General features: G+C 36.9%; 1 protein-coding gene across 1 annotated transcript in view; it reads right to left on the bottom strand.

The window, feature by feature from the left end:
• ADAMTS6 (ADAM metallopeptidase with thrombospondin type 1 motif 6) overlaps positions 1-27,182 on the bottom strand; it is a 146,515-nt gene that overhangs the window by 59,947 nt on the left and 59,386 nt on the right. The window contains exons 8-11 of the mRNA XM_018923209.3: positions 26,692-26,735; positions 21,510-21,615; positions 9,209-9,355; positions 28-169 (exon numbers count right to left, since the gene is read on the bottom strand). Of these exons, the coding sequence (XP_018778754.2) occupies positions 28-169; positions 9,209-9,355; positions 21,510-21,615; positions 26,692-26,735 (439 nt within the window). The remainder of the gene's footprint in view (positions 1-27; positions 170-9,208; positions 9,356-21,509; positions 21,616-26,691; positions 26,736-27,182) is intronic.

The following is a 27,182-nucleotide window of genomic DNA, read 5'->3' as shown; positions in this document are numbered from 1 at the left end:
CTCAGCATAAGGATTAAGACTTCTTACCCCATATTTACATTGGCGGGATGTTGCTCCATACTGGAAGCGACACTGTTCATCAGCATCATACACCTGACCTGGGGCCACAGCTGGATAAAGAAAGTCACGCTTGGGAGGCTCATTATCAAGGCAAGTACCACGGCCCGAACTGTTCAACATAAAGGACCAAATCAATTAGGAATTCTACTGACTGTAAATCACAGTAATGATATTATGTATCTAGTTATTACTTTTAACAGTGCTGGGTGTGAAACAAATATGATTGCAATAAACAGACACTAAGAACGTACACCCATATAAACAAGAGAAAATATTTAGAGGGAATTAGGAAATTAAAATAATTTTTCATCATTATTATTTTTAAAAATGCTTATTTTAGATTGTGAAATAATTTTATATATTATCCTTTTTAGAAGTGTGATAATTTCTGAGCCACACAAGACTGATTTTCATTTTTGGTTTAGGATTCCTATTTGTTTTCACTGAAGAACAGCTACATTTAGTCAAAGAATGAAAAATAAACAAATCAAGCAAATGCAAGAAGTTTAGTTTACAATTTGAAATGACCCTTCTGATCCTTCAAACAGCTAAGTATAATCTTATAGATAGAAGCAGCTCAACTGGTTTATGTAAAACTAAAACACATTCGAGTTTCAACATGACAAAATGTTTATAGGATCCGGCCCTTACCATGCAAGCTTTTCTTCCATTCGAGGGAAGAAAATGGTTACAGAGGTAAAAATTCTGCAGGAACTTCAAATTTACCTATACTAAGATGAGTGAAAAAATTTTTACGGGTCCAAGAACTTTTTTACTGTACTAATAGTCCTAAAAAATTCATGTTGGAACCAAAAAAATCATCTTTGCAAACTTCAATATTTTCTTCTTTTTATATTCACTGTTTTGTTCAGTGGTTGATGATTTTTTTCCAAAATATGCCCATATTCAACCACAATATTTTAGTGTAGTGGAATAAATGACAAAGAAAGCCAAAACCAGACTGAGCCCTGTTTAGAAAACTTTGTACTTTGCTAAATACAATTATTCAGTTTTATTGGGTCAGTGTGCATAAAAGAGGACAGATGCTTTTTTACTTTCATTTCACATGTGAATAAGTGAGGATTTTCAAAGAATTCTTATGGCAACACTTAAATTTTTTTTCCGACATTCCTACCAATTTTGCCAGCACTTATGTTCTGTTTTTTTCCAAATCTTTTCCATGCACCTTGCCAAAGGAACGTAATTTCAGAAGTGAATGTTCTACACTGTTTTTTGGAGATCTCCAATTTTCTATACTTTTCATCTGCAGATAAAAAAAGAGCAAAAAGTGTCCTTTAACTACACATTTTATGTTTTCATTTTAAATCCTTTTTGATCAAGCCTTCAAAATACTAGAAAATATCATTTGGAAAAATGAAGAAACAGCCTCTGCCAACCATTTCAGAAGGTGGCAAATAGCAACTAAGGCAAGAACCAAGTAAATACTGGAAAAAAATACAGTATTTGATGACAAATTCCAAGGATTTTGGTGTGATTCACCTGCATGCATGCACACACACCACACCCATGCATCCACTCAGTTGAAATCTACTTTTAAAATATCAACTGTGTGGTTCTGGCATATAAAAATGGTGTACTTTCCCCTTTATCTCATGTAATTGCTGCAAGTATATGTATTTTCTAGCAGCAGAAGTTGGGAAAATATCCTTCAAACTTTTAAAATATTTCAGTGTTGTATTTTGCACATATAAGGAGTGCATGTTAATAATTCCAGTATTAAAAGAACTGACGTACAAGCTGATGTTTCTGCAATGTCCGGACTAAACTGCAGATAGAATCTTGCCTTAAACAAGCAGTGAGAAGTTTAGCATTTGGCACCAGCCTGAGGTAGTATTGCCATATGATGGGAACATTTCCAAAGATTCCAATATTGCAGTTTACAAGATGACTGTAAACTGTGATCTTGCAAACAGACGGCCGAGGGCACAGCATTTAAAAAACCTCATTACCTTCAGTGACTTCTCTCCACAGTCATTTGTAGCCCTGCCCAAATTAGATTGCAGAAACCATTCTAAATCTTTACATTTGCTAAATTAAAATCTGTACCTACTCTCAAGACATATAATGGCAGAAAAGCAAGTCATAAGTCCTTGTATTGAATAAAAAATATGATTCTTCTGCTCTAATTACTGGATTTGCACCATAGTAAAATATTGTTGTAGTAATTAAGTGAGAAAGGTACTACTGAGAAGTTGTTCTCTCGCTAGCTACATTATATCACAATCTCAAGACTCAAAATTTATTTCTGACTTTCCTTCTGCTTCAGTTCTATTATTTATCTCAAGCAGTAGAGCAAAACTGACCCCTGATACTGTATTGCGGGAATTGAAGTATCCTGGAAAAGAAATGGTATGATCTCTATAAACACATTAATAAAACCAGAGACTTTCCATTGGTAATGAAAGGTCTGACCAAAGCTGTGCAAAGGATGAATACAGGCTGAGGACCATTTAACCTTTCCAGAAAACTTTTAGAGGACTTGGGAATGGTCCAATACTCTTGTGTGTATGTCCCTGTTCTCTCTTCCTTTGTTCCATCAAAGCAAAGCCCAGATACTTGAGAAAAAAAATTATGTTAAATTTAGGGGAATGAACCAAAAGGGTCCAAGAAGATTCACGGTTTTGGAGAACTTTATAAACAGAGATCTAATAGTTATTATCAGTCAGGCATATAAAAGTGTAGATGTAAAAAGGACTGGAAAGAATGCCCCAAATACCTTCATAACCACAACTGAAAATTTCTACTCATGATTGCTCTTGTGCTTTGTGATTTTATCTTATACACATATACACACCAAGTCAAAAAATCTACAGGATATCCCTGCAGAGCATTTGCATTTTTGAACATGGGGTGGATAGATCTTTAATGTCTACAAGAGAAATAGGATGATCTCTAACTGACCATTACATTCTATTACTCTACAAGGTTTTAATAGTACTCACAGTTTTTCTCATTTTCCTAACTTTAGGTTAATTTTGTGAAGTTTTATGGGACATACTGGGACTTGTTTCAATTATGAAATAGCTAAGCTTGATGTCATTTCAGCCCAGTATTCCAGTGTAGTGTCTCCAGAGATCATTTTAAAACACTCTACAATATAATTTAAACATTTTTTCCTGTATTTTAATATCACGACAGCAAATTATTATTGTTCTGTTTGAAAGGATAACAAGGATACTAGAACATTCTAGGAAAGCTCAAGATTTCAGGCTGCTATCACTGCTAACTGCTCAACCAAATGAATACCAATCAGGGATTAAAACTTCACAGACTGAGCACAAAACTCACAGATATCACACTTGTATTCAAGACCAATATAGAGAAAAAGCAAAAACCATGGATGTAGATCTCTCAGGGTTTGTGTTCCTATTACAGTATCTATTCCAAAATATCCCTACTTACATGGTATAACCCAGCTCCTTCAATGGCTGAAGAAAATATCCCAGAATGCTGGCTCTGAAAATCGGTTTTGAATGTCACACAATGGCTTCATTCAAAATAATTATGTGGACTATAATGCAAGCTACACTTAATGATCACAAATTAAATGTAATATAAATATTTGTGAATATCTGTTGTAGATAAACAATCATATAAATAAATACATTGTTTTATTTAATTCTGATCCCAAATTAGCCATAAAATATGAAAAAAGCAATAGTAAAAATTATTAACAAAAAACAGAGAGCATTTTTACATATACATACCATTAATTATTTACATGCCAATACACCTGACTCCTAACAGAATCCTTACTTCATATTTATAAGTATAAACTGATCTTTTAAAAGCACCAGGTTATAGTTCTGTACAAGCTACAAACAGTAATAGGTAAACTCTGCACATTGCTCAGTAGTCTACAGATCTAGGCATAAATATTTGTAGAATCTGGACATAAGTAATAGAACTGAGATTTGGATTTGATGTGCTTTAGATTAAATGAAACAAAATGCAATTATTAAATAAAAACTTTCTTGAATGATAGGGAAATTGAGATTTACCATTCACTCTTCTGATAAAATCTACTTCTTTCCATTCTTTTATGCCAAGGTTGGATCTTAATATCTATTTCATACAAAAGATTTTGCAATTTTGCACAATCTTTTCATCACACTCAATGTTCCTTTGTATTGAGGAAATAATTTGCCGTTTCTTTAATGCATACTATCCTCCACACTTTCCTGTGTTCCAGAGCGTTTTTTTATTCATTGAAATACCCAGCAGCTGTACAAGGAAAATTCTATTGGCTCATCTATCAAAACCATCCTCCTACCAAAATCCAGTTTTAAGAGTTCAGGAGATTCTAACATATAAAACAATGGACCAAACACTTATTTCCTCAGATATTCTACAAATAAGTTAATGGAAATCTGAGGCTGATTCTGCCCTTTACAATTTCCTTATATTTAAATAAATCAAAAGGTAGACAAAGAGTAATACTTGCAAAGCCATATTGCCATCCCACAATTACAGAAACTCTTAGATCATTTTTCCCACTAAATACCCTTTTAAGTAAAACATAAGATTTCAAAATTTGAGAAATCTATAGCAAATAAGGGCATATGTTTTTTATTTAATTACCTGTTAGTAAAAAATACTTTAAATCTTAGAATAATTTATAGAAAAGAAGCAAATTATAATCCAAAGTGTAGGTCAACGCTTAATACTGAATGCAAATTTTCTCCACTGATTTGTAGAAAGAGATATTAAATTTTTATACGATTTATATGATCTTATCTTTCAAAACTAGTCTCCTTTTTTCAGAAGTAACTTTACATTTCTGGAGTATGAGGGAACTGGCCAGTGTCCCATAGGTAATATATGAGGCATATGTAGACATATCCTATATTTACCTTGCATATCCACTTGTACATTTAAGATACTTGGGCAGATGATATCTGGACCACAACACTGAATGATGGCTTTTCTTCCCCCCCTCTATTGTCTGCATGGGCTTGCTTGGACCAAGATAGTTTTGGCTCCCTTCCAGAGTTAGAAAGCTGCAGTCTAAGATCTAAATCCTGCTGTATGGCAATCAAAGAGTGCCTCCAAGAATTTCCTATGATAGATCTCAATTAAATAATTTAAGATTCTTGGTTCTTCTCCATCTTCAAAAGACAATCCTGCCTTTGAAAGACAGAGCTGGCCATCTTGCTTCTCTTAACTCCTCTCCTGTTACTGACAAGAAAAATATACTGTGATTCCAGAAATCACACTGTTCTTTTTATAACAAAATGTAGAAGTTATATATACACACACACATGTTGCATGGGATTAAATTCATACTGTTTTCAGCCACTAAAATTTTAAACTTGGTTCTTTTCTCCTATGAATAGATATTACAGGTTTCTACTCAACTCACAGAAATCTCTGTCCCCTGAGACTGCCCTCCAAGCCTTCAATTCTCAGTCAGTATTACAGTAATTAGTTCCATATAATGTTAGTGAAATTAAAGCCATTGCAAAGCGCTTATGAACAATTCAGTTGATAAACTGAATTATGTCAATCTTTCACTCTACCTAAAACTTGATAGACAACAGCTATTTTAAGCTTGGCAGACAACAGATTTATGTTCTTCAAGGAACGTTTTATCCAGAAAAAAAAGTATTTCCTTTGGTCATTCCAGTATCTGAGCTGGTTGAACATCCTTGCTGAGAGTTTTGGTAGACCTATTAGCATTTTGTCTTGTCAGCCTTTGAGCCATTTTCATCCTCTTTCCAGCACTCCTGGAAAATAATTTGCTCTTCCAACTACTACCTGACTGAACTGATACCCTCCAGGTGATACTTCATGGTTACTCCTCAGTGTAAAACTGCTGTAGCAAGTGGTGACCTGAGCTGGTAACTAGTAAATCCACATTAGCCTTCCTTACCATAAAATACTGTGAATGTGTAATGAAATTCTATTCTATTCCAGTTGTATTAACATGGTATCATGACAGCATGGCCCAAACACGGGCAAAGGTCCAAAGATATAAATTTCAAAGGTCTCACAGACCTGGTTTCTGCTTGGGTATCTGCATTTAATACCCTCAAGTCCTACCTGTCTTATTACACACAGCTAAATTAATTCCAAACCATCTTGGCCTCTAAAGTTCTAAATCAGCATTTTTCTCACCTTTTGCTAAGTCATCAAGAAATATTAGGGGGGAAAAAAACCATTTTTCCTGTGAGGATGCAGACTCTCCTACTCTTCTAGAAGTAATCACAGATATGTTGCCACTTGAAATTTGCTATTATTTTTTTTTTATTCTTGCTAACTGTTTACTACCTGCAATGGAAATAAAGCTTCTCTCAGAGCTGCTCTGTATAAGGAAATGTGTGATTGGGTAAGAAGTGATTTTGGGTTCTGGCAGTTGTCTTGCAGGTATATGTTTTACTCTAGCAATTGCCTGTTGTCAGTGAGTTTGTATAAAATCTGGTGGGGAAACTAGAAACTACAGAAATAAAGTACAGTTTTACAGACTATCTACCTTATGAAATAATAACTCAAAAATTTTAAGGAAAAAACTATCAATTTATTTATAGGATATTAGAGCCACAGACAAGAAGCACAGATTTATAATGAACAGATCATGTTTGAGAAATCTGACATATTTGAAAACAGATTCCAAGATTAGTAGATGAAATAAAAGTTATATTTGACTCTTACTACAGTATTTAACAATACTGCAGTATTCTATACAATAGAAAAATCTACAAAAAATTGTGATGCGTAACATAATATGTGTCCAAGGTGGCTTTGAAAAAAAATAACATCTCTCTTCCAGGTTACAAAAATACAGCTGAAGTATTATGAAAAATAATTTATCATTGAATTTGCTAAGCATAGATTGTTGTTTTTCTCTAGTTCAAATATCACTTAGTATCTTCAGTAATGATTTTTTTGTGAAATTCATTTTTCGTAGCAATTTAAGTAGAGTTGCAAACACTGGCAATGATAGAGAAGTATCTCATAAAACCTGAGGAGATTAGAACTATGGAAACAGATTCAACAGAGTAGTTCTGGCTTTATAGCAATATATCTACAATTTGACTGCCATCCCACAGACTTCAAAATTAAACTTAACAATAAATCGAACCTGGAATGGAAAAGAATAATAGAGGTGCTAACAGTAAATAATAAACTAAATCAATTAAAAAACAGGGCAAAAATGCTCGACATAAAAGTGTTTTTACTGGCAGTAAAATTTCAAAAGACCACTGCATGCATCAGGCTAAAATTTGAAATTATACAGGAGCATTATGAACAAATGTTCAGCTCTATTATATTTGCAGAATAACACATACCACAGAATTTTATCATGTTCCTTCCCTAAATCCATAAATAAGAAATAACTTCTTAAGTTTATGTTAAATTATGTCCTCATCAACAGACAACTTATTGTCAGGACAATTATGGGATCAAAATTTAGTTTTTCAGAGAAGAGCAACAAATAGAAGCAAATAAGACAGAGAACAGCAGAAGTGTAACAAGAAGAACAAGCTCCCAAATATTACAAAGAATTACCTGAAAAGGTAATTTACTGTAAGCTTACAGTCAGAACTACAAAGATGTGAAATAAGCTCAGAAGATATATGAAAACCATATTCTTTTTCACAGTTTAAGCTAGGCTGCAATGACATACTAGAAAGACTACTAATGTAGTGTTGGGAACAGCATTGAATTAACATAAGCAATTGGTAATTGTAAAACAAAATAACTATGTATATTTTTAAAGTAATGCTAGTGTTAAATAAATACGTATAAATGTGTGTATATATATATATATATATATTTTTTTTTTAATATATATATATATCCCCTTAACAAATGAAATTATATTGTGAGAAAGCTGTAACACACATATATGGTAAGGATGATTTAGTCATTTCCTGTTTTAGTTTAGACTAAAATATTCATCCTAAATACTCCAGTATATGAATTTGTGTGGATGGAGGTTTCAGAGGTGCGATACAAAATGCCTTAAACCTATTACAGTTACTGATGAGAAGTTTTCTTCCTCTGAAGCGCACCAACACTTAAATGTTCCTCTCTGCCCACTGACACCTTGACAGCCCAAGTCAGTGATTCTCTGCATCATGTGGGAAGCTACATTTGAACCATCCTAAAGGTTTTGGTCTGGATGAGTCCCTTTAGAAAAGATACAGAAGACAGCATCTTATTCAGAAGTTAAATCCCTAAAAGAAAAGGAGATGCTAATTTTGTTCTTAATAGCCTCATGGTTAGACAATTGACTAGTTTAAGTCCCTCTCTTAAAATACAGTAAGTGTCTGAATTACTGAACAACCTGTATTTCTTAAGGGCATGATTGCACTAATGACACTGAACCTGCCAACTATCTGTTATTTGCCTCTAATAAAGAACATCTTTCAGCACCTAAACAAATCTGTTAAGAATCTGTTCTCAGTAAACTCATGGTTATATGTACTCGTCTTCAAAATTTAAAACACATACAAGGCTTCATTACAAATCATCAATATATATAAAATGTATATATTGATACATTTCTGTGAATAACATATTTTGACTATCTGAATTTTTCATAGTGAAATTTCAGGTAACAAACTTCTGGATAAAAATCACCACAGAAGTAGAGACTATCACAATTTTAAGGTATTAATATAAAGATCTATGCCATCCTCTTCTATAATCTTTATATTCTTGCCAGTAGTACCAAAGAACATTGATAGGTAAAAACCCACTAGGCTCTATGAAAAATATCTGAAGAATTGAATGCAAAAGGAACAGGGCTACAACCATCTTCCCTTCAATAGATTCCCTCACATTATGTATGCTAACAAAACATGATCCATAGACAAATCCTACCCTCTTTAATTTCCCACTCTCAGACTAATGAAGTGATGAGGTATGATCAGAACTTCAGAATCTTCTGAGTAGATTAAAAACAGTGGAGAACTGTTTAGGTGGTGAACAGAGCAAAAGAAGCTTTTGCCATTACATTGAAATAGCGCTCAATAGAAAAAAAGAGTTTTAACTGACTCACTGTATTTCTGCCTATTCATTATAAAAATGTAAACCACCAGAACAGGTCAGTACATCTCTACAACTGATCCCAAAAGGTGTCAATTTTTTGAAAACTAATTTTTCTTGAGAGATTACTTACTCTAAAAAGCTGGTGATGTAATCCCGACTGCAGGCTGACCAGGAGAAAGGATTGGTGTTTGCTGTAATATGAGCTGCCATTAGCTTTGCTGCTTCATGACCTTTGGTCCCACAGGAATTTCCAATTCCATCATGATTCATACCAAAACTGCTCAAAAGAGTAGGAGAGAAACAGGCCATTACTTCTCTACAGCATCATACAACCCTTAAAACATAATGACACCTTTACAGAAATCATGTTGTACCTAAAAGAACACAGTGCAGGAGAACTCCTAAGCAGAGAGTCAGTTAAGTTCTGTATAATTTATTCAGATCTCATCATACAGGACAATAACATAACCATCTTCCCTTCTATGGATTTTTGGAAGCATTTTATTTGTTTTCTAAAGCTTTTAAAGAAAACAGTATTCTTGCAAGACAAATACAGAGCACTCAAGCCTTTATTTGGTATGGTACCTGGATATGGAAAATTTATTATAGCGCAGACTCTTGGATTAGTAAAAAAGGCCTAAGAATAGGTGCTGTTGCTGTTACAATACACTATATATAGAGACAGTGCAACCAATGATAATTCAAGAGGAACATGGCTTTTGCAATTCCTAGGGCCATCCTGTATGCACACTCCCTCTTTGTATCTACTCACAGAGGGACTCGGAGTCCTCCTGTTACAGCTTGTTTTGTCAAGGATGTCAAAATGAAGACAATTAAAAATCAGCAGAAAATAAAATAAGTAACCTCTGGAAGGAACTTGGCCAAAAGAGATTTTAAGGAAAGAAATTAACTTTCAAGAAAAATTATATGATCCAGTAAAAAAATACCCTAAAGAATCCTTTTTATTAGTATTATAAAATAATCCTTATTATTATAAAACTCAGCATTGTTAGTCTTTGATTAATTTCCATTCAATCACTTGGGGAGAAAAATTTGTTTCCTCATTTCTCATTTTTTTAAATATTAAGCTTTGGTCAAATTTACTTCTTCTCAAAAGCTTACAAAATCAGACAGGCAGATAGTGAGAGACAAAGGAACTTCCCTGATAATGAGACAGAGAAGTAATTAAAACTATGGCAAAACTAAGATTCTGAACTCCCAGAATCCTACAGAGAAATCTGTCTTTGAAGACTTCTGTATGCTAAAAAGGACTGACTCTCTGATTTCTTACTCATCATTCAGGAAAAAAAAAAGAATTGAGGTGCTCAGTTTTGATTTTCTGTAATGTTTAGGGCTGACACAAGAACATACAAAAAGTAGTAGAAAAGAAACTGACCTTTTATCAGCTGAAAATACCATTTCATACCAGTTCATGCCACTTTCTTCACTGAAATCAGTGCAGTTGTGTTTTATTAATCTGAATGTATTGCTCCAGAATGTGGTAGAATACCCCAAGAGCTTAATGTTACCCTGATTTTTAATACACTGAGTACTATTTCACATCTTCAGATGATGATTACAAGTGAAAGGAGTTGGCAACCATCCGTTACAAAAAAAACAAAACATCAGTGAATGATGGATGATTCCTACAGGATTAGGAAGGACTTCACCATCAAAAAAGCATGGCTGCCTCACCTATGGGATGTGTCCCTGTGGAATATATATTCTGCAGCAATGCCTGCATGTGTCTGGCTCAGTATTTGGTATCTCACAAATGCAGTAGCCATATACTGTATTACACACTAGGTCTAACTGACACCTCAGATTATGCAATCAAATAAAGAATGTCCCTTACTTATAAAAAATACAGCTTTAATCAACTCATCTGAGCAATGTACATAATGTAATGTACATAATGCAGTAATAATTCTTTTGATCTTATCAATATCTATTCATATTAGGAGAGGAAAGAAGTTATATGTCCTGTGCAACAAGCTGAACCAGAATTTTACAATTAAAAATGTGCTTTATTTACCTGTTCTCAGTTGCAATTAATGCCTAGAATTTGTGGAACTTCAAACAAAAACATTCATTTTTCAAATGTCTCTGTACCATTTCTGAAAACAGAAAACCTTATTTTTTAATAATCTTCATAAATTGCCCCTTTATAAAAATTATTTGGATGATTCTTGTATTCAGTTTCTCTAGTTAGTGTATTCAATTTGTTAAAAATCTTACAGACTTCAGTTCTCTGGGAAATGAAATTTTTATGTTTTGGGTGTATAAGAACAAACTTCATAATTTAATAGCCCTCCTTCTACCTGCTCTCCTTGTAAAAAAGACAATGTTGGTGACAGTGGCAGTGATGTGCCTGATAAAAAGCATGTCTGTGAATGGAAGCCATAATTTCTGATTCTCATGGGAACACAATCAATGCCTATCCAATGGTTTGCTTTATAAATATTCATTCTCGTAAATCATCTATCCCTTTCCAAGGAGGCTTTTCTACTTGTCCTTGCTTCTGAATTTAAGAGGAATGTGATCATGAGGTGCAGGTAACTTTTTCTGATGTTTGCAGAAGGGTTTTACAATGACTGTCATCATTTCCAAAGATGGTAGTGGCAGCATGCCATTACAGTCCAGTAACTTGCCCTCCTGTGGGAAGGATTGCAGATGGAAACACATTTCTGACCAAATTACCAGTTTTATTTCCATCAGAACAAGCTGGTCATATTGGCCATCATTACATTAAAACTATGTCTTTACAAAAGCATGCTTGCAATTGGTTTGGCATAGGGAAGAAAGGTAGGGAAGAAAGTAAGGAACATAAAATATTCTTTGTGGAGCCACTGTTATAATTTGCCTACCTTTTCCAATCTCACTAAATGTACACAGACTTCTTCCTTTCATTGGCTTAAAAAGTGTCATCGTTTGAGCCTGGCGCAATGCCAGTGCCCCCATGAGAATACCTCCTTCCCTGGCACCCACTGTGAGATGTGATCAGAGACAGAGCAAAGCAGGCTCCAACTTGAGGTTAAAAGGCAAAAAAGACTTTATTAACCTAAACTACAGGAAAAAAAACCACACAGGACACATAGAACACAAGATGAAAACCTCCCAAATTCTTCTTCCTCCCCCCACCAAATTCCAGTTCCATCACCACCCTTTAGATAACCAATTCTCAGTTCCTCGAGGAGAGAGGAGTCCCTCTTGCACCACATTCTTTCCATGTCCAGTGCTCTCACCACTGCACATGGATCAGAGCTGCTTCTGGGGTTTTTCTTTTTAAGGATACTTTGTCCAGTTCCAAAGAGAGCACAGTTCCTCTCCTTTGGGACACCTGTCCCCCCCCCCCCAAATTTCACCCCCTGGGGCCGAGGGGTCTCTTGAACAGAGATCATCTTCCTCTTCTTCTTCTTTGAAGACGGAGGGCACCACCACCACCCTCCTCACCCATCGTCTCTGTTCACACACCTCCACATCACTGCACTCTCCTGGCTCTGAGCCATCGCCTCCCCCTAGAACGCAGTCTCTGTGTCACAGGAACACAAGGGGTTCTGCTGTGGCTATACAAGCAAAGTCCAGCCAAAGACCACTCCATCATCTCCTCCCACCTAGAATTCTTCTCAACATCCTCTCAATCTCATCAACTTCAGGAGGAATCAGCATTTGCAAGGTTCCCATCTTCCTCAGAAGGGTTAAAAGTCCCAGGCTCTGCCGGTTTGCTTCATGACTCCCATGCCTGGCTGCCCTGCTGGGCACCCCCCCTTCTCCTTCACACCGGGCCACTATCACCGGCACCGGCTCTGTCTCTCTCCCTCTCTCTCGGGGGGGGGAATGGAGGATGGCTGCCAGAAGCCCTTGCAATGTTCTCCTCCACCCTTGGGCCCAGGCCTGGCCTACCTCTCTCTCCGGCCACATGGCTCCCCTCCCCTGCCCCTGCCCAGCTCTGGCTGGACAGGGGGCTCTGCTCAGTCCCAAAGCGGAACCCAAAGAGAATTTCCCCTGGGAGATCACAGCGTTTAACCCCCTGTGTTCTCAGAGGCGTATCCATGCCCTCAGTGGACAAACCAGGTGCCAATATTAAAATCTGAACACCGATTGGCTTGCCCACACCATCACAAAAAAACTTCATTTCCTCTCAAACCACGACAAAAAGCCTGTATAAAACTACCTGTATAATTTTACAAGAACAGATAGGTTAGCAGAGCAAATCTCCTCAACCGACACAGAAGTTATTCTATGAAGTTATCTATCTTTCCACCTGCCATCTCAAGGAAGGATGTTTAACCCAAGAAGCTCTTGTGTTCTCATGCATTATGGCTCCTCGTTTCCCAAGAGAGCACTTACTTTATATTAAAGAACAGTGCAAAATAGAAACACTTTAGAACTTTAAAATTATAACTGAAACTCTCCTGCAAATTATCTCTAGTTTGTATGTTTCTTAAAAAAATCTACAGCAGCACATCCTAGTAGTGCTCACTGCCTTGTTTCACTTACTAACATCTGTAACTGAATAAATTTTTTCTCCCTTTGGCAACCTGTTTTTCATTACATCTGAAAAAAATTATCTGAGGGAATTATTTGTAATACACATCCAACTTACGATCCAACCCCAAAAATCACAGGGGAGATAACTAGTGTCAGCTGCATTGAATAAAAGGGCAACAGATAAGCAGAGACCCTGGTGTATAAGCAGAGGGAAGGATGTAAATATAAAACCTTGTCTACCCTTCCTTTATCGTGCAAGAAACCCGGCACTGCAAGAAGGTCCCTACAGTTTCATTTGGTTACTGATATGTTTGGTAGTTCTAAACAATGATGGTTATGCCTGCCAAAACACTTATTGCTGATACACATGAAATTACAGCAGTCATTTCTGTGAGACAGCCGGAACACTTCTGTCCTTATGTATTACCCAGACACTCCGTATCCAGAGAAGACAGATCCACACCAATCTAAATGCATCTCCATACTCTTCACTGAGATTTATTTTGTACTCCATGTAGTTTATTAGTCCTGAAGTTACCTTAAAAGTGGTAATCAGGTGAAATGCTATTTCTCAACCAATTATCTCTGCTATCCAGCTGAAGTACTAATTATCTTCATACCAAACAATTTCTTAGCTTTCTTAGGGTTTGGAGGATTCAGAAAAGCACAGATGGTTTCATTTCCCTAAATACAATAGAGAATGTTAGGCTTTTTTGTTTCTTACAAATTCATGAGTTATATGAATTTGACCTTTTTTTTTTTAAAAGCACTGTCTTTTATGCTCTGCCACTTAACAGCATTAGGAAGAAGAGTGCCAGAGACAGAATTGTGAGTCAGGTGAGGAAAAATAGTTACAGGAACACAAGCAAGAGAAATACTGTAAAGTCAAACACTGAATCTTCTTGTCCATTATCTAAAGCTGATTTACAGCTCCAAAAAGTAAATTTCCTCATGATAAAGAACTGGCACCCTACCTTCCTAAGAGAAAAAAAGCAACTTACACCTAAAGAGGTTTAATGATACTGATTATCTGTACTAGGAGATCAACACACATGCTAAGAGTGAAATGGGCTATTTTCAAGTATCTTGATCCTAGGTATATTGCAAGTATTTCCTCCAGTGTCTCACACTGACCTAACATTTATGGAGGTTGATGTAAAGGATAGAGAGGGTCATAAAGTGTATCAGTGAAGAATACTTTAAAAGTTTCTAAAAGTAAATCTCTGCCACAATGCAGGCATGCTTGTACAAGTATTCTTGTATTTGACAGAAGACCTAAATAGTGAATCATAATTTGCTTGGAGAAACTGAATTTATTATACTAGAGACAAAAATTTTTATACAATTTGTATTAAGCAATTTTCCACTGTATTGTACTTATTCTCATAATGGTTTAAAAAGTGTCATTTAAATCTATATATATTTCAGATAGCTTGGAATGTCTATTTAGGGCCTACATTAAAAAATTAGAACTGTTAGCTTCCCTAATTTTTTTTTTTTTATTTTTTTTTGAAAAAGCTATTTTTAAGTTTGGTTTGTGTCTCTACTACCTCAGACTGGAGTATTTTCTTTCTAGTTGTCCAAAAAAGACATTCCTTGACATGCATTTCTTCTAGAAAACCTCTCAGTGAAGGTTACTTTCACTAAAATGCAAGTCTTGTAATACAGCTGAGGTTTGACTGACTGTTGTGAGTTGACCCTGGCTGAATGCCAGGTGCCCACCCCTCTCTTCGTCAGCTGGACAGGACAGAGAAAATATCAGGAAAGGTTCATGGGTTTGAAATAGGGGCAGGAAGAGACTGCTCACCAATTATCATCATGGGCCAAATAGATTCAACTTGCTGAATTTAGTTTGGTTTCATTACCAATCAAATCAGAGCAGGAGTATGAAAAATAAAAACTAAATCTCAAAACAACTTTGCCCCCATCCATCCCTTCTTCCCAGGCCCAAATTTGCTCCTGAATGAAGAATGGGGGATACAGTCATTACATGTAACTGTACAAGTGCTGGTTTTTTTGGTTTTTTGCTTCACACTGTTCCCTTCTTCAGCATGGAGTCCCTCCCACCCACCCACTCTACCAAATTCTGAACTCTGCACAGTTCTCTACCAAATTCTTCAACATGAGGCCTTCCCATGGGCTGTAATCCCTCATGAATTGCTCCAGTGTGGGTCCTGTCCTTCAGGCACAGCCAGTGCTGGTGTCTGCCAAGTCACTTTCCTCACATATTCTCTCTCATCTTTTCTGGCTGTTGTTGTACAGCAATTTTTCTACCCCTTTTCTAAAGTGTGTTATCCCAGAAGCCCTACCACTGTCACTGATGGCCCCACTGCCCCACCACTGTCACTCCATCCTGGAGCTTCTTGGCACTGTCTCTGTGGGACAGGGAGGAAGCTTCTGGCAGCTTCCCACAAAAGACACCCTTGTAGCCTGCCAGCTACTAAAACCTGGCCATGCAAACCCAGTGCACTGCTCAAACATGAAGCTCACTGGTCACTGAAGAATGAGGTACTGACAAGCACCTCCTGAAAGTACCACCAGACTTAAAGTTTTACTCCAGCACTGAAAACCATCCTTCTCATATAGAAGGAGGGTTATTTAAAATATTTTTCATTCTGCATACAGGCTGAAAAGAGACTGTGAAAAGTGCTAGAATTGCAAGCACACTTTAGCTGTATGAGCTAATTTAGAACTAAATGTGTGCTTGAAAGTATCGCTGCTCTTAATTTTGAAGACAATTTAGTCAATTGGACTACATGTTCTTATGATTTCTCACATTTTTGTGTCAAATTGGTAAAATTATTACATCATCTATAAGTCAATTCTGACTTTTCTGAAACTATTTTAGCCACCAATCTTATCTACCAGCTCCTTTCATACAACTCTCAATCTGTCATTAGTAAATTATCTTCTTACTTGTCAGTCATTAGTAAATTACCTTCTTACTCCAAGTTTTATGGGCAACTTTCTGTCCTACGCCTAGTCCACTATCCTCATATTTTGACATTTCCTTTGTTTACGCATTCTTATTCTATTTATTCTTTTCACTCTGTTTTTCACTTTCAAAACCTCAGCCAACCCCTCCACAAAACTGCAACAATGAATGGTAAAATACCTTTTTTTGCCAATACACCTCTTGCACTGGAATCTGGAATTCCTTACCAGTTTAACTAAGCATGCTTTACAGCATGCATTGGACAAGCTAGACATTTTAGAATATACCCAAATATAAAAGCATAGAGCAGAAAGCCACCTAACTCATCTGGCTGGGGAACAGAAAATGTGACTGGATCTTATATCATTCAACTTTTCCAAGATAAAAGCATGATCAGTCTTGCACAGAGTTCCTCTCTTCACCAAGATAAAAAGTCTAACTTTGACAATTTAGGGGATAGGCACTCAGTTCTCACTCCTGGTACAAGAAGTTACTGTTTATGATTTTTGCTTACCAGAAATCTTAAGTATCTTTGGTGTGAAATATATAATGGTAGGAAAGCAGACATTCTGTATGTCAAACATCAAAATTCCGTTTTCTAGAGAGATTATTCAGAAGTCTAAAGGGCCAAGTTTGAATTTTATCTAATTCACAGAAGTACTAAGAGTAATGAGTAATACAAGGCTGTTCTCCTAATCATGGATAGGGAGTAACAATCACAAAACATTCATTTCTCCAATGTTTATGCCCCCAAGAAAGAATCAATCAATGTGCACCACCATCTTCAATAAAAACAGCTGGTTATGAGCCTGAACTGCACACAGCTGAACTGCACACAGCCTGAACTGCACCAAAACTGGGTCATATACACATATAAACGCTACAAGTGGCAAGGAATGGAAGCCAATTTTTTTTTTTTTTCAAAACTGTAACTATTTAACAGAAAGTGTGACTGTCTATTACAATCAGACTACCAGTTCCTTTAAGGCTTCAAGAAATACTTTTCTGGTATTCTTTAATCAAACTTAAATAATTTGAATCAATGCAAGGTTAAACGAGTTACATTTAAATTTAAACACACTATGATATACAGGAATTCAGACTGAAGGATCTAATGCCTTCTCATCACTGTATAGTTCAATAAAGGACTAACAACAAGTTGAGCCACTTCCTCAGGGAAGCTTATAAATCGAATTTTGGGAGAAACTGTGGATAATCTATCAAAAATGTATTATCATAATTGTTCTCTTTTAATCACTAGAGAATTTTGATCCTCAGTTCAAAAGTTTTTAAAAAACTCAGTATTCCATAGCAACTACACAATTAATAAAAACATGATCTTTCAAATTGCAATTGTCCCATTCTAATCTAATTAGAAGGCTATCCAGAAAAGCATTTCTCCTTGAAAACTTAAGAGACTGATAGTCTGATTGTGATTATAATGTTCAGTCACACCTTCTATAGAGGGGGGCATTAATTTCTTTTTGCTCACTTTTTGTTCCTCACAACTTGTACATTTTTATGTGTATACTCATCAATCACGTGGATGAAGGGGCTTGCCTGCTCAGCAAGTTCATTGAGGGCACAGAGCTGGTAGCAGTGGAAAATACCCTGGAATGCCATGCAGCCCTTCAGAAGGACCTCAGCAGGTTGGAGAGATGGACAAAGAACCATCTGAAATTCAGCAAGGGCCAGTGCAGGGCCCTGCACCTGGGGAGGAACAACCCCAGGCACCAGCACAGGCTGGGGCTGACCTGCTGGGGAGCAGCTCTGTGGAGAAGGACCTGGGGGTCCTGGTGGACAAGAAGCTTTCCATGAGCCAGCAGCGTGTCCTGATGGCCAGGGAGGCCAGTGGTACCCTGGGAGGCATTAGGAAGAGCCTTGCCAGCAGGTGGAGGGAGGTGATCCTGCCCCTGTACTCAGCCCTGCTGAGGCCTCACCTGGAGTGCTGTGCCCAGTTCTGGGCTCCTCAGGGCAAGAGAGACAAGGAGCTCCTGGAGTGGGTCCAGCAGAGGGGTATTGCAGATAATTAGGGGTCTGGAGCATCCCTCTTATGAAGAAAGGCTGAGAAGGAGTTGGGTCCCTTCAGCCTTGAGAAGAGATGACTGAGAGGGGACTTTATCAGTGCCTATATAAGTATATGAACGGGAGGTACCATGCCAGCCTCTTCTCAGAGATGCTGAGCGACAGCACAGAAACTGATGCCCCGGAAGTTTTACCTGGGCATGAGGAAGAACTTCTTTACCATGCAGGTGAGTGAGCACTGGAACAGATTGGCCAGAGAGGCTCTGAAGTCTCCCCTCACTGGAGATATTCAAGAACAATCTGGGTTCCGTCTGTGCCATGTGCTCTCTGATTACCCTGCTTGAGCAGGGAGATTGGACCAGATGACCCACTCTGGTCCCTTCCATCCTGAGCCATTCTCTGTGATTCTGTGTAATTGAGCACTCTTTTGCTGTATGTTACATATTCCATGTAGATATGTCCTTAAAATGCCTCTATTTTTCACTAAACAATGAAGTCAATTTCCTATTCTAATTCTGAAAAGAGGTACAGCCAAAGAAAAATGTTTACAAGGCTCTCAGAAAAAATTCTTTTACTCACATATGCAAATAATGTCTAGTAGGTACTGGAAACTAGGAGATTGAGAGGAAATAACAACTTTGATATTTGTAGAGGCATTCAGTTATTGCTTTGGTAGAATGACAGGTGATGTTGTGGCTACCACAAAATACAAATCTTGAAGATTTTTTACAAAAAAACTTGCATAAAAGCTAAAGGAATATTATTTCTGCATCTTATCAAATCAGCATTTGACATATCATGCCATCTCAAGAATTAGCTGAAAGCCTCAAAGAGCTGAGATTTCAGAATTTTAAAATACATTATATATAAGAAGCTGAAAGATATGAAACACAGAAAACACCAATGGTGAAAACATTCCTATGATCACAGGATAAATGCTGTCACTATATGTTAGGATTTTTAATAGATTCTAACCAGTCTAAGCTATTAAAGTAAATTCTGGTCATCATGCATGATAAAATTGATAAATTCATGACAAAACTTTATCATTTGCATGATAAAATTGCTGCATATATTAAATAATTTTGTGTATCTCTGGAATACCATGTACAAAACACATACAAATATCTCAACATCAAATGTAGATGCCAAGTGGATAGTGCCAGACTCTTTCCAGTAGTGGAACAGGAAAAGGAGCCAAAAACTAAAACACAAGAAATTCCACTCAAGATGGTACCTTCCAACCCTAGTTATTCTGCGATTCCATGAATATGTAGATGTATGACATAGGGATTAGAGTGAAGATAGTGTATTGGAAGATTGGGGGTTTTGTTATATATGTGACAAATTCACACCAAGGTCAGAAGACAAAGTTTTATTGACAGGAATTTGAGAGCTATGAATATGTGGTGATTCCCTTTCTGCAAGAGGGAAGGGCAGGGGAGAGGAGGAGGAAGTGGTTGCAGGGAGGGGGGAAAAGGAGTGAATGGGAGGGACGGGAGGGGAGGACGGGAGGGAGGGAGGGAGGGGAGGGACAGGGAGGGAGGGCGGGCGGGACGCGGGAGGGAGGGGATCGGGAGGGAGGAGGAAGGAAGGAAGGAAGGAAGGAATAGGATAGGAGAAGGAAGGAGCAAGGAAGGAAGGAAGGAAGGAAGGAAGGAGGGGAAGGAAGGAAGGACGGAAGGAGAAGAAGAAGGAAGGAAGGAAGGAGAAGAAGGAAGGAAGGAAGGAAGGAAGGAAGGAGGAAGGAAGGGAAGGAAGGAAAGGAAGGAGGAAGGCATAGTGACTGCTGACGTGAAGGAAGGAAGGCAGGACAGGACGGAAGGACGGAAGGGGAAGGAAGGAGGAGGAAGGACAGGAAGGAAGGAAGGAACGGAGAAGGAAGGAAGGAAGGAATCGGAAGGAAGAGGAAGGCAGGAAGGAAAGGGAGGAGATAGAAGGAAGGAAGCGAAGGAATTACGCTTGTTCAGAACTCGCTAAGCAACAATGCTTGTGAATTCAAACTATTCAATGGCCACATACGTGTGTGCACGGACACTATTGTGCATCGACACATAACACTAAAGATGAAGGCATGAGTGTGTATTCCTGGTGATTATCTAAGAGAAGAATGTTGAGGTGGCTACATAATAACAGTTTTACTTCCCAACTCCTTGTTTTTGCTGCAGCAGATTGGCGGAGCTTTTAATATTCATGTCCAACACTGGTAACTTTGAACCAGTTCCATCAGCTCATGGGTTAAAAATGCAATGTCAAACACATAACTCTTCATTGTTCAACCCATTCACATAAAAAAGTAAAACTCATGTAAAAACAAGGTGTCCAGTCTTTTAGAGCCATCACACGGTACTAAGAGTGCTGTCTTTTGACGGAATGCCTGAAATATTTCCAGACCAAACACTACTCAGATTTTATCAGTGTCATAACATCATCCTCTTTAAAACTATACACTAATACTTTAAATGTAACAAGTGATGCTGACTTCTCTATGACTGTTTTATATAAATCATCCTTGAATGAAAGAGGACTTAAAACATATGAATAACTTAACAGACATATAATGTTTCATGAAAGTAGTTTGAATTATATTAAAGACAAAATTAAAAAGAGCAAAAAAAAATTATATTATAACCACTTCTCTTTTATAAAGAAAGGTAAAAAAAAAATAATGGGGGAGAAAATATTTTCAAAGCTGAAATATTTAAAATATGAAACAGAGTAGCAAGGTTGTGCGTCAAGTCTCAGAAGGACAGATTTAACTAGAATCTGAAATCAAAGGTATACAAGTGAGTTTTCAGTTCTAAATTTAAGCCCACATGAATACCATACTAAAAAACATGTAATGCTACTCATTAATACTATATAGACAGAAACATGGAACATCAGAATAGAGAAGATACAGGGAAAAAAATATATTGATATTATCTAAGTGTTCATATGAGTGGTAAATTAAAATATTCTTATTTTAACACTCACTCACTTGTGACCAATCTCATGTGCAATGGTAAAAGCTGAACCTAGGCCAATATCTTCATTAATGCTGCAGCTCCTTTCAGGCTCACACATTCCAGCCACAGAGGCCAAGCCTGAATAAACAGAAGGAGACACAAAGGGTCATGCCAAGGTGTTTCAGTCTTAAAAGCCCTAGTTATAAATGCCTGGATTCTTTTTAATAACTTCTATGCACAGAAGGAGCAGTTGGCAAAAGGTTAACTTTCTAGTCATTTGCAAAATCACTGGGGGGAATTTCACTTTGCCGGCTAGACATTAATATTTTTTGAACTGCAGTCAGTGCTGGAAAATGTCTAGACTAGGGGTTAGATTTATAAATTTTACTTCTGGTAACTTGGGACCACCTAGTAACTTGAGCCAGGAGAGGGCATATCAGAAGCATTTTCTATTTTAACATTCTTGTGCCTGAAGAAAGCAAATGTATCCACATTATTTTTCTAAGAATCTGTTTTAGTTTAGTGGGTTCAAAAAACATACAAGCAACTTTTTTAGCTATGAAAAACCTCACATGGTAAGTAAAAAAAAATTAAAAACAACAAACTGAATGCATCAGTGAAAAGAGAGGAGACATGTTTAATAACAAGGAAGCATTTAAGCATGGAAGTCTTTTCCATTTATCACCCTTATCTTCTGGCATTAAAAACCTTATGTGTTACAAGGACTTTAAAACTTTCTTCAAGAGAGAACACCACTGGCATTTACTGACTATGGCTCTTCTTTATCTACAGATTTTTGAGCAACAGATTATAACAGAATATACTGCAGTCATATTATAGTGCCATTAGAGAAAGCTTAAAACATCAGGTTTATTTAATATATTTCTCCCTAGAATTTCTGATTGAAAGAAGCGGCAAACCTTTCTTAAGGAATTACCTGATGAGTTAACTACATTACCAAAAAAAAAAAAAAAAGCAAGGCAGAAAAGTGTCATATTTCATACATAAATAAAAAAAAAATCTAAATACCCCAAAAAAGAACAATTAAAAAAAGCTTAACTTTGGTTGAGAGATGAGGGGAATGGAACAGGGATGGGGAAGAGAGAAGCAAACTATTCCTATGAGGAGGGACTTCAATTATTTCTATTTGGACTAACAGTAAGGAAATCATAATATGACAAACTGCTTCCTGTTGTGTCCACATTAGCAATTAATTTAAAAGCCATAGGAGTGGATCAGCACAGTGAAGCACTGAAGCTGAGGCTCTTCACACATCTCTGCATGCTGGTTTGGCCATTCTGGACCTACAGTTGAATCCTTTAGGCAGAAACATACTACACCATGGCTCAAAGCTTCCTGAAGGGAAAAAATCTGCCAGGGGTATCATGAGAACCACCCCATGGGTGATCTCAGGTCTCCCGTAGGCACATGTAGAGCATTTGGGGGGTATGTGTTCTATGTTTTCTTCCAACAAATCATAGTTTGGACACCAGCAAAACTACTCTGATTGCCAAACTGACACGGCAAAAGCGACAATGTGTGTCTGGAGAGTTTGCACTGTGGAACCTGCAAAAAATGCAATAATTATGTTCACCCATGGTGCTCTAATTGAAGAATTCTGAAGACAACATGGCACTACATATATACACAACATCATGCTCCCCTGCAATGTCCACCGTATTTGAATGATAAAGTCATCTCCATCTTCAGGTCTTATAAACTGAGGACTTGCTTCAGCAAATGAGGAGACCACAGTAAAATACTCCATACCATGCTTGCAAAAAGTGACAAGATCAAGCTAAGAACTCCGTCTTTAAAGTCTGACTCAGACTTTAAAAGGACTTGTCCTTCACTGGAAGCCACAGACACACTGCACGACGTTCTGAGATCTTTTCTAAGGAGTTCCATGAAAGGTTCCCTGCCCATGAAAGGTTGTCTGGAAATCGATACAGATGTTTATGCCACGTGGAAATCTTTACTTCTGTCTCTTCCTAGAATACCAATTATTCAGGTCTCTTTTGACCTTCTGAGACCTTCATGACTTTTTTCACAGACTCCTTTATATTTATATGATTAACTTTAGTTATTGGATGTCAGTACGACTTAGCATATCAAATGCCTTGCAAACGAGAGCACAGGGCCTTGTCTCTTCTCCAATTCACAACTTTTTTAGCTATGAAAAACCTCACATGGTAAGTAAAAAAAATTAAAAAAACAAAACTGAATGCATCAGTGAAAAGAGAGGAGACATGTTAATAACAAGGAAGCATTTAAGCATGGAAGTCTTTTCCATTTATCACCCATTATCTTCTGGCATTAAAAACTTATGTGTTACAAGGACTTTTAAAAACTTTCTTCAGAGAGAGAACACCACTGGCATTTACTGACTATGGCTCTTCTGTATCTTACAGATTTTTGAGCAACAGATTATAACAGAATATACTGCAGTCATATTATAGTGCCATTAGAGAAAGCTTAAAACATCAGGTTTATTTAATATATTTCTCCCCTAGAATTTCTGATTTGAAAGAAGCGGCAAACCTTTCTTTAAGGAAGTTACCTGATGAGTTAACTACATTACCAAAAAAAAAAAAAAAAGCAAGGCAGAAAAAGTCATATTTCATACATAAATAAAAAAAAAATCTAAATAACCCCAAAAAGAACAATTAAAAAAAAGCTTAACTTTGGTTGAGAGATGAGGGGAATGGAACAGGGAATGGGGAAGAGAGAAAGCAAACTATTCCTATGAGGAGGGACTTCAAATTATTCTATTTGGACTAACAGTAAGGAAATCATAATATGACAACTGCTTCCTGTTGTGTCCACATTAGCAATTAATTTAAAGCCATAGGAGTGGATCAGCACAGTGAAGCACTGAAGCTGAGGCTCTTCACACATCTCTGCATGCTGGTTTGGCCATTCTGGACCTACAGTTGAATCCTTTAGGCAGAACATCACTACACATGGCTCAAAGCTTCCTGAAGGGAAAAAATATTGCCAGGGGTATCATGAGAACACACCCCATGGGTGATCTCAGGTCTCCCGTAGGCACATGTAGAGCATTTGGGGGGTATGTGTTCTATGTTTTCTTCCAAACAAATCTAGTTTGGACACAGCAAAACTACTCTGATTGCCAAACTGACACGGGCAAAAGCTGACAATGTGTGTCTGGAGAGTTTGCACTGTGGAACCTGCAAAAAATGCAATAATTATCGTTCACCCATGGTGCTCTAATTGAAGAATTCTGAAGACAACATGGCAATACATATATACACAACTATCATGCTCCCCTGCAATGTCCACCGTATTTGAATGATAAAGTCATCTCCATCTTCAGGTCTTATAACTGAGGACTTGCTTCAGCAAATGAGGAGACCACAGTAAAATAACTCCATACCATGCTTGCAAAAAGTGACAAAGATCAAGCTAAGAACTCAGTCTTTAAAGTCTGACTCAGACTTTAAAAGGACTTGTCCTTCACTGGAGCCACAGACACACTGCACAGACGTCTGAGATCTTTTCTAAGGAGTTCCATGAAAGGTTCCCTGCCCATGAAAGGTGTCTGAAATACGATACAGATGTTTATGCCACGTGAAATCTTTTACTTCTGTCTCTTCCTAGAATACCAATTATTCAGGTCTCTTTTGACCTTCTGAGACCTTTCAGTGACTTTTTTTCACAGACTCCTTTATATTTATATGATTAACTTTAGTTATTGGATGTCAGTACGACTTAAGCATATCAAATGCCTTGCAAAAGAGGACTACAGGGCCTTGTCTCTTCTCCAATTCACTTCCTTTAATGCAGAAAAATTGTCACGGTTTTGTTGCCAAGACCCCTATAACTGTAAGTTGGAACTGATACCATATGTGACTCTTATTTTAATTTTTTTTTAATTAAACTTTTTGTTTTATAAAATATTCGCCAAATCTATCCTCTGTTACACTGGATTCAAGTGAAGCAAAATTTGCCTTTATGCCAAAATCTGATAGAGTAAGAAGGAACATTATTACATTGTTATCATTGGTACATTAATGATCTGTGTCAAAAGTATCACATAAAAATATCAAATTAATGTATTCTCTTTCAACCTTTCTTTTTTTAACACTTGCAAAGCCACTTCTAAAACATCATCTCTTCATCACCTTTAGTGCCAAATAAAATCAATTACATTTGGAAAATCAGCATGATTTGCCTTTTACTAAAGCATGCTGTGGGGTTTGTTTATGTTTATAGCAGGCAAAATTCTGGTACTTTTCCCCATGTAAACTGCAACCCTCTGCCAGAAGTATTGTACTGACTTGTGGGAGACTTACAGAAAAAAATAACATGGGTTAAGGCTACAGTAATAGTGATATACAGGAATATAGGGAAAGACAAAGAAAATACAATCATGAATTCTGAATGGGAAAGCATTAATAATATGAACTAGCTGAATTAGAATTTTGTCTTTAATCACCTTCAAGAAAGAGGCTTATGAAAGGATGCAAACTGAAAAAAAAATCTAAACAAGTGTTAATCTTTGAATAATGTTCCCTTTTTTAAGTTAAAGCACCATTGGAGGCAACCTATAGTTGTAGGTCATCTACAGTTATTTATTGTAGTAAATAACTACTGGTGACATAATTAGGTATGGAGAGAATAATAGCTCTCCTTCCTTAATCTAAGGCTGACATGTGCACTTCTCCATTTTATGTAGTTTCAATGTTATTGTATTTTCTATCACTGTACTATTTTTTTCTAAGTCTGTGAAAGGAAAAACATGAAGCTGCACTTCCTGTGTACAACACAACAACCGTGTAAACCTCGAAGTCCTTTTCTTTTTTTGTAAACCTTTTTGTAAGATTTATGGGGATAGTTTAATAACCTTCCTGAGGATTTTTACTTCTGTTTTTTTTAACTAGATTATGGAAACCAGTAAATGGAAATAAATAGCAAGTTCTCTTCTGTAAGAAGTAAAATTGAGACATCTGCTAAGTTTTATCAGTATTACAGCTGTCAGAGATGAAACACAGCATCAGCTCACACAATCCAAACTCCCAGCAATGTATCAAAGCCAAAATCCACCTAGATTATCTTTTATTTTCATGTTTATAACACTGCAAAACTTTGAAAGTACAAAGTTAAAAAGATCTAATCAGTCAACAAACCAATAGCTAAGTATAAAGCCAGGAAACAGCAAAAATGAGCTGAAATTTCTCTTTATAATCTTACCCAGTGTTCCACAAGGCTTGTTTTTATAAGTGCAGATATCATATCTGTTAAGGAAAAAAAGTAGATGAAGTATGTCAGTGAATCAGGTTTGTAAGATATTTTGTATATTTATCAGATATCTGTATCATAGTCCAAGTTGTCAGACCGCAATCAGTTTAATTATGTGCAGCCAGCTGGTGTCGGCCTTTTCTACACTCTGGTGTAAACCACAAGCTGCAGTACACTCACAGCCGCTGGCCCCAGGCCAGTGGGACACCTGCCAGCAAGAAAAAAATGGTTAAAGTGGATCTTTGTAATCACCAGCTCCATAAAGCAGTCTACCATTCTCTCATGAAGTTACAACAGCATGGCTACAGACTGCTACTGATTCTTAAACCCCAAGTTTTACTTATCCAAAATAATTGGAAGCCTTCTATGGTCTCGCATGTATCAACTAAACAATATAAAGTGTAAGTTGTACTACTTAGGCTTTGCTTCTATTTTAAAAACTG

This window comes from Serinus canaria, chromosome Z (genome assembly GCF_022539315.1).
Source record: "Serinus canaria isolate serCan28SL12 chromosome Z, serCan2020, whole genome shotgun sequence".
Taxonomy (NCBI): domain Eukaryota; kingdom Metazoa; phylum Chordata; class Aves; order Passeriformes; family Fringillidae; genus Serinus; species Serinus canaria.
Note: the sequence above shows the minus strand (reverse complement) of the source record. Positions and strands in the feature narration are given on the sequence as shown.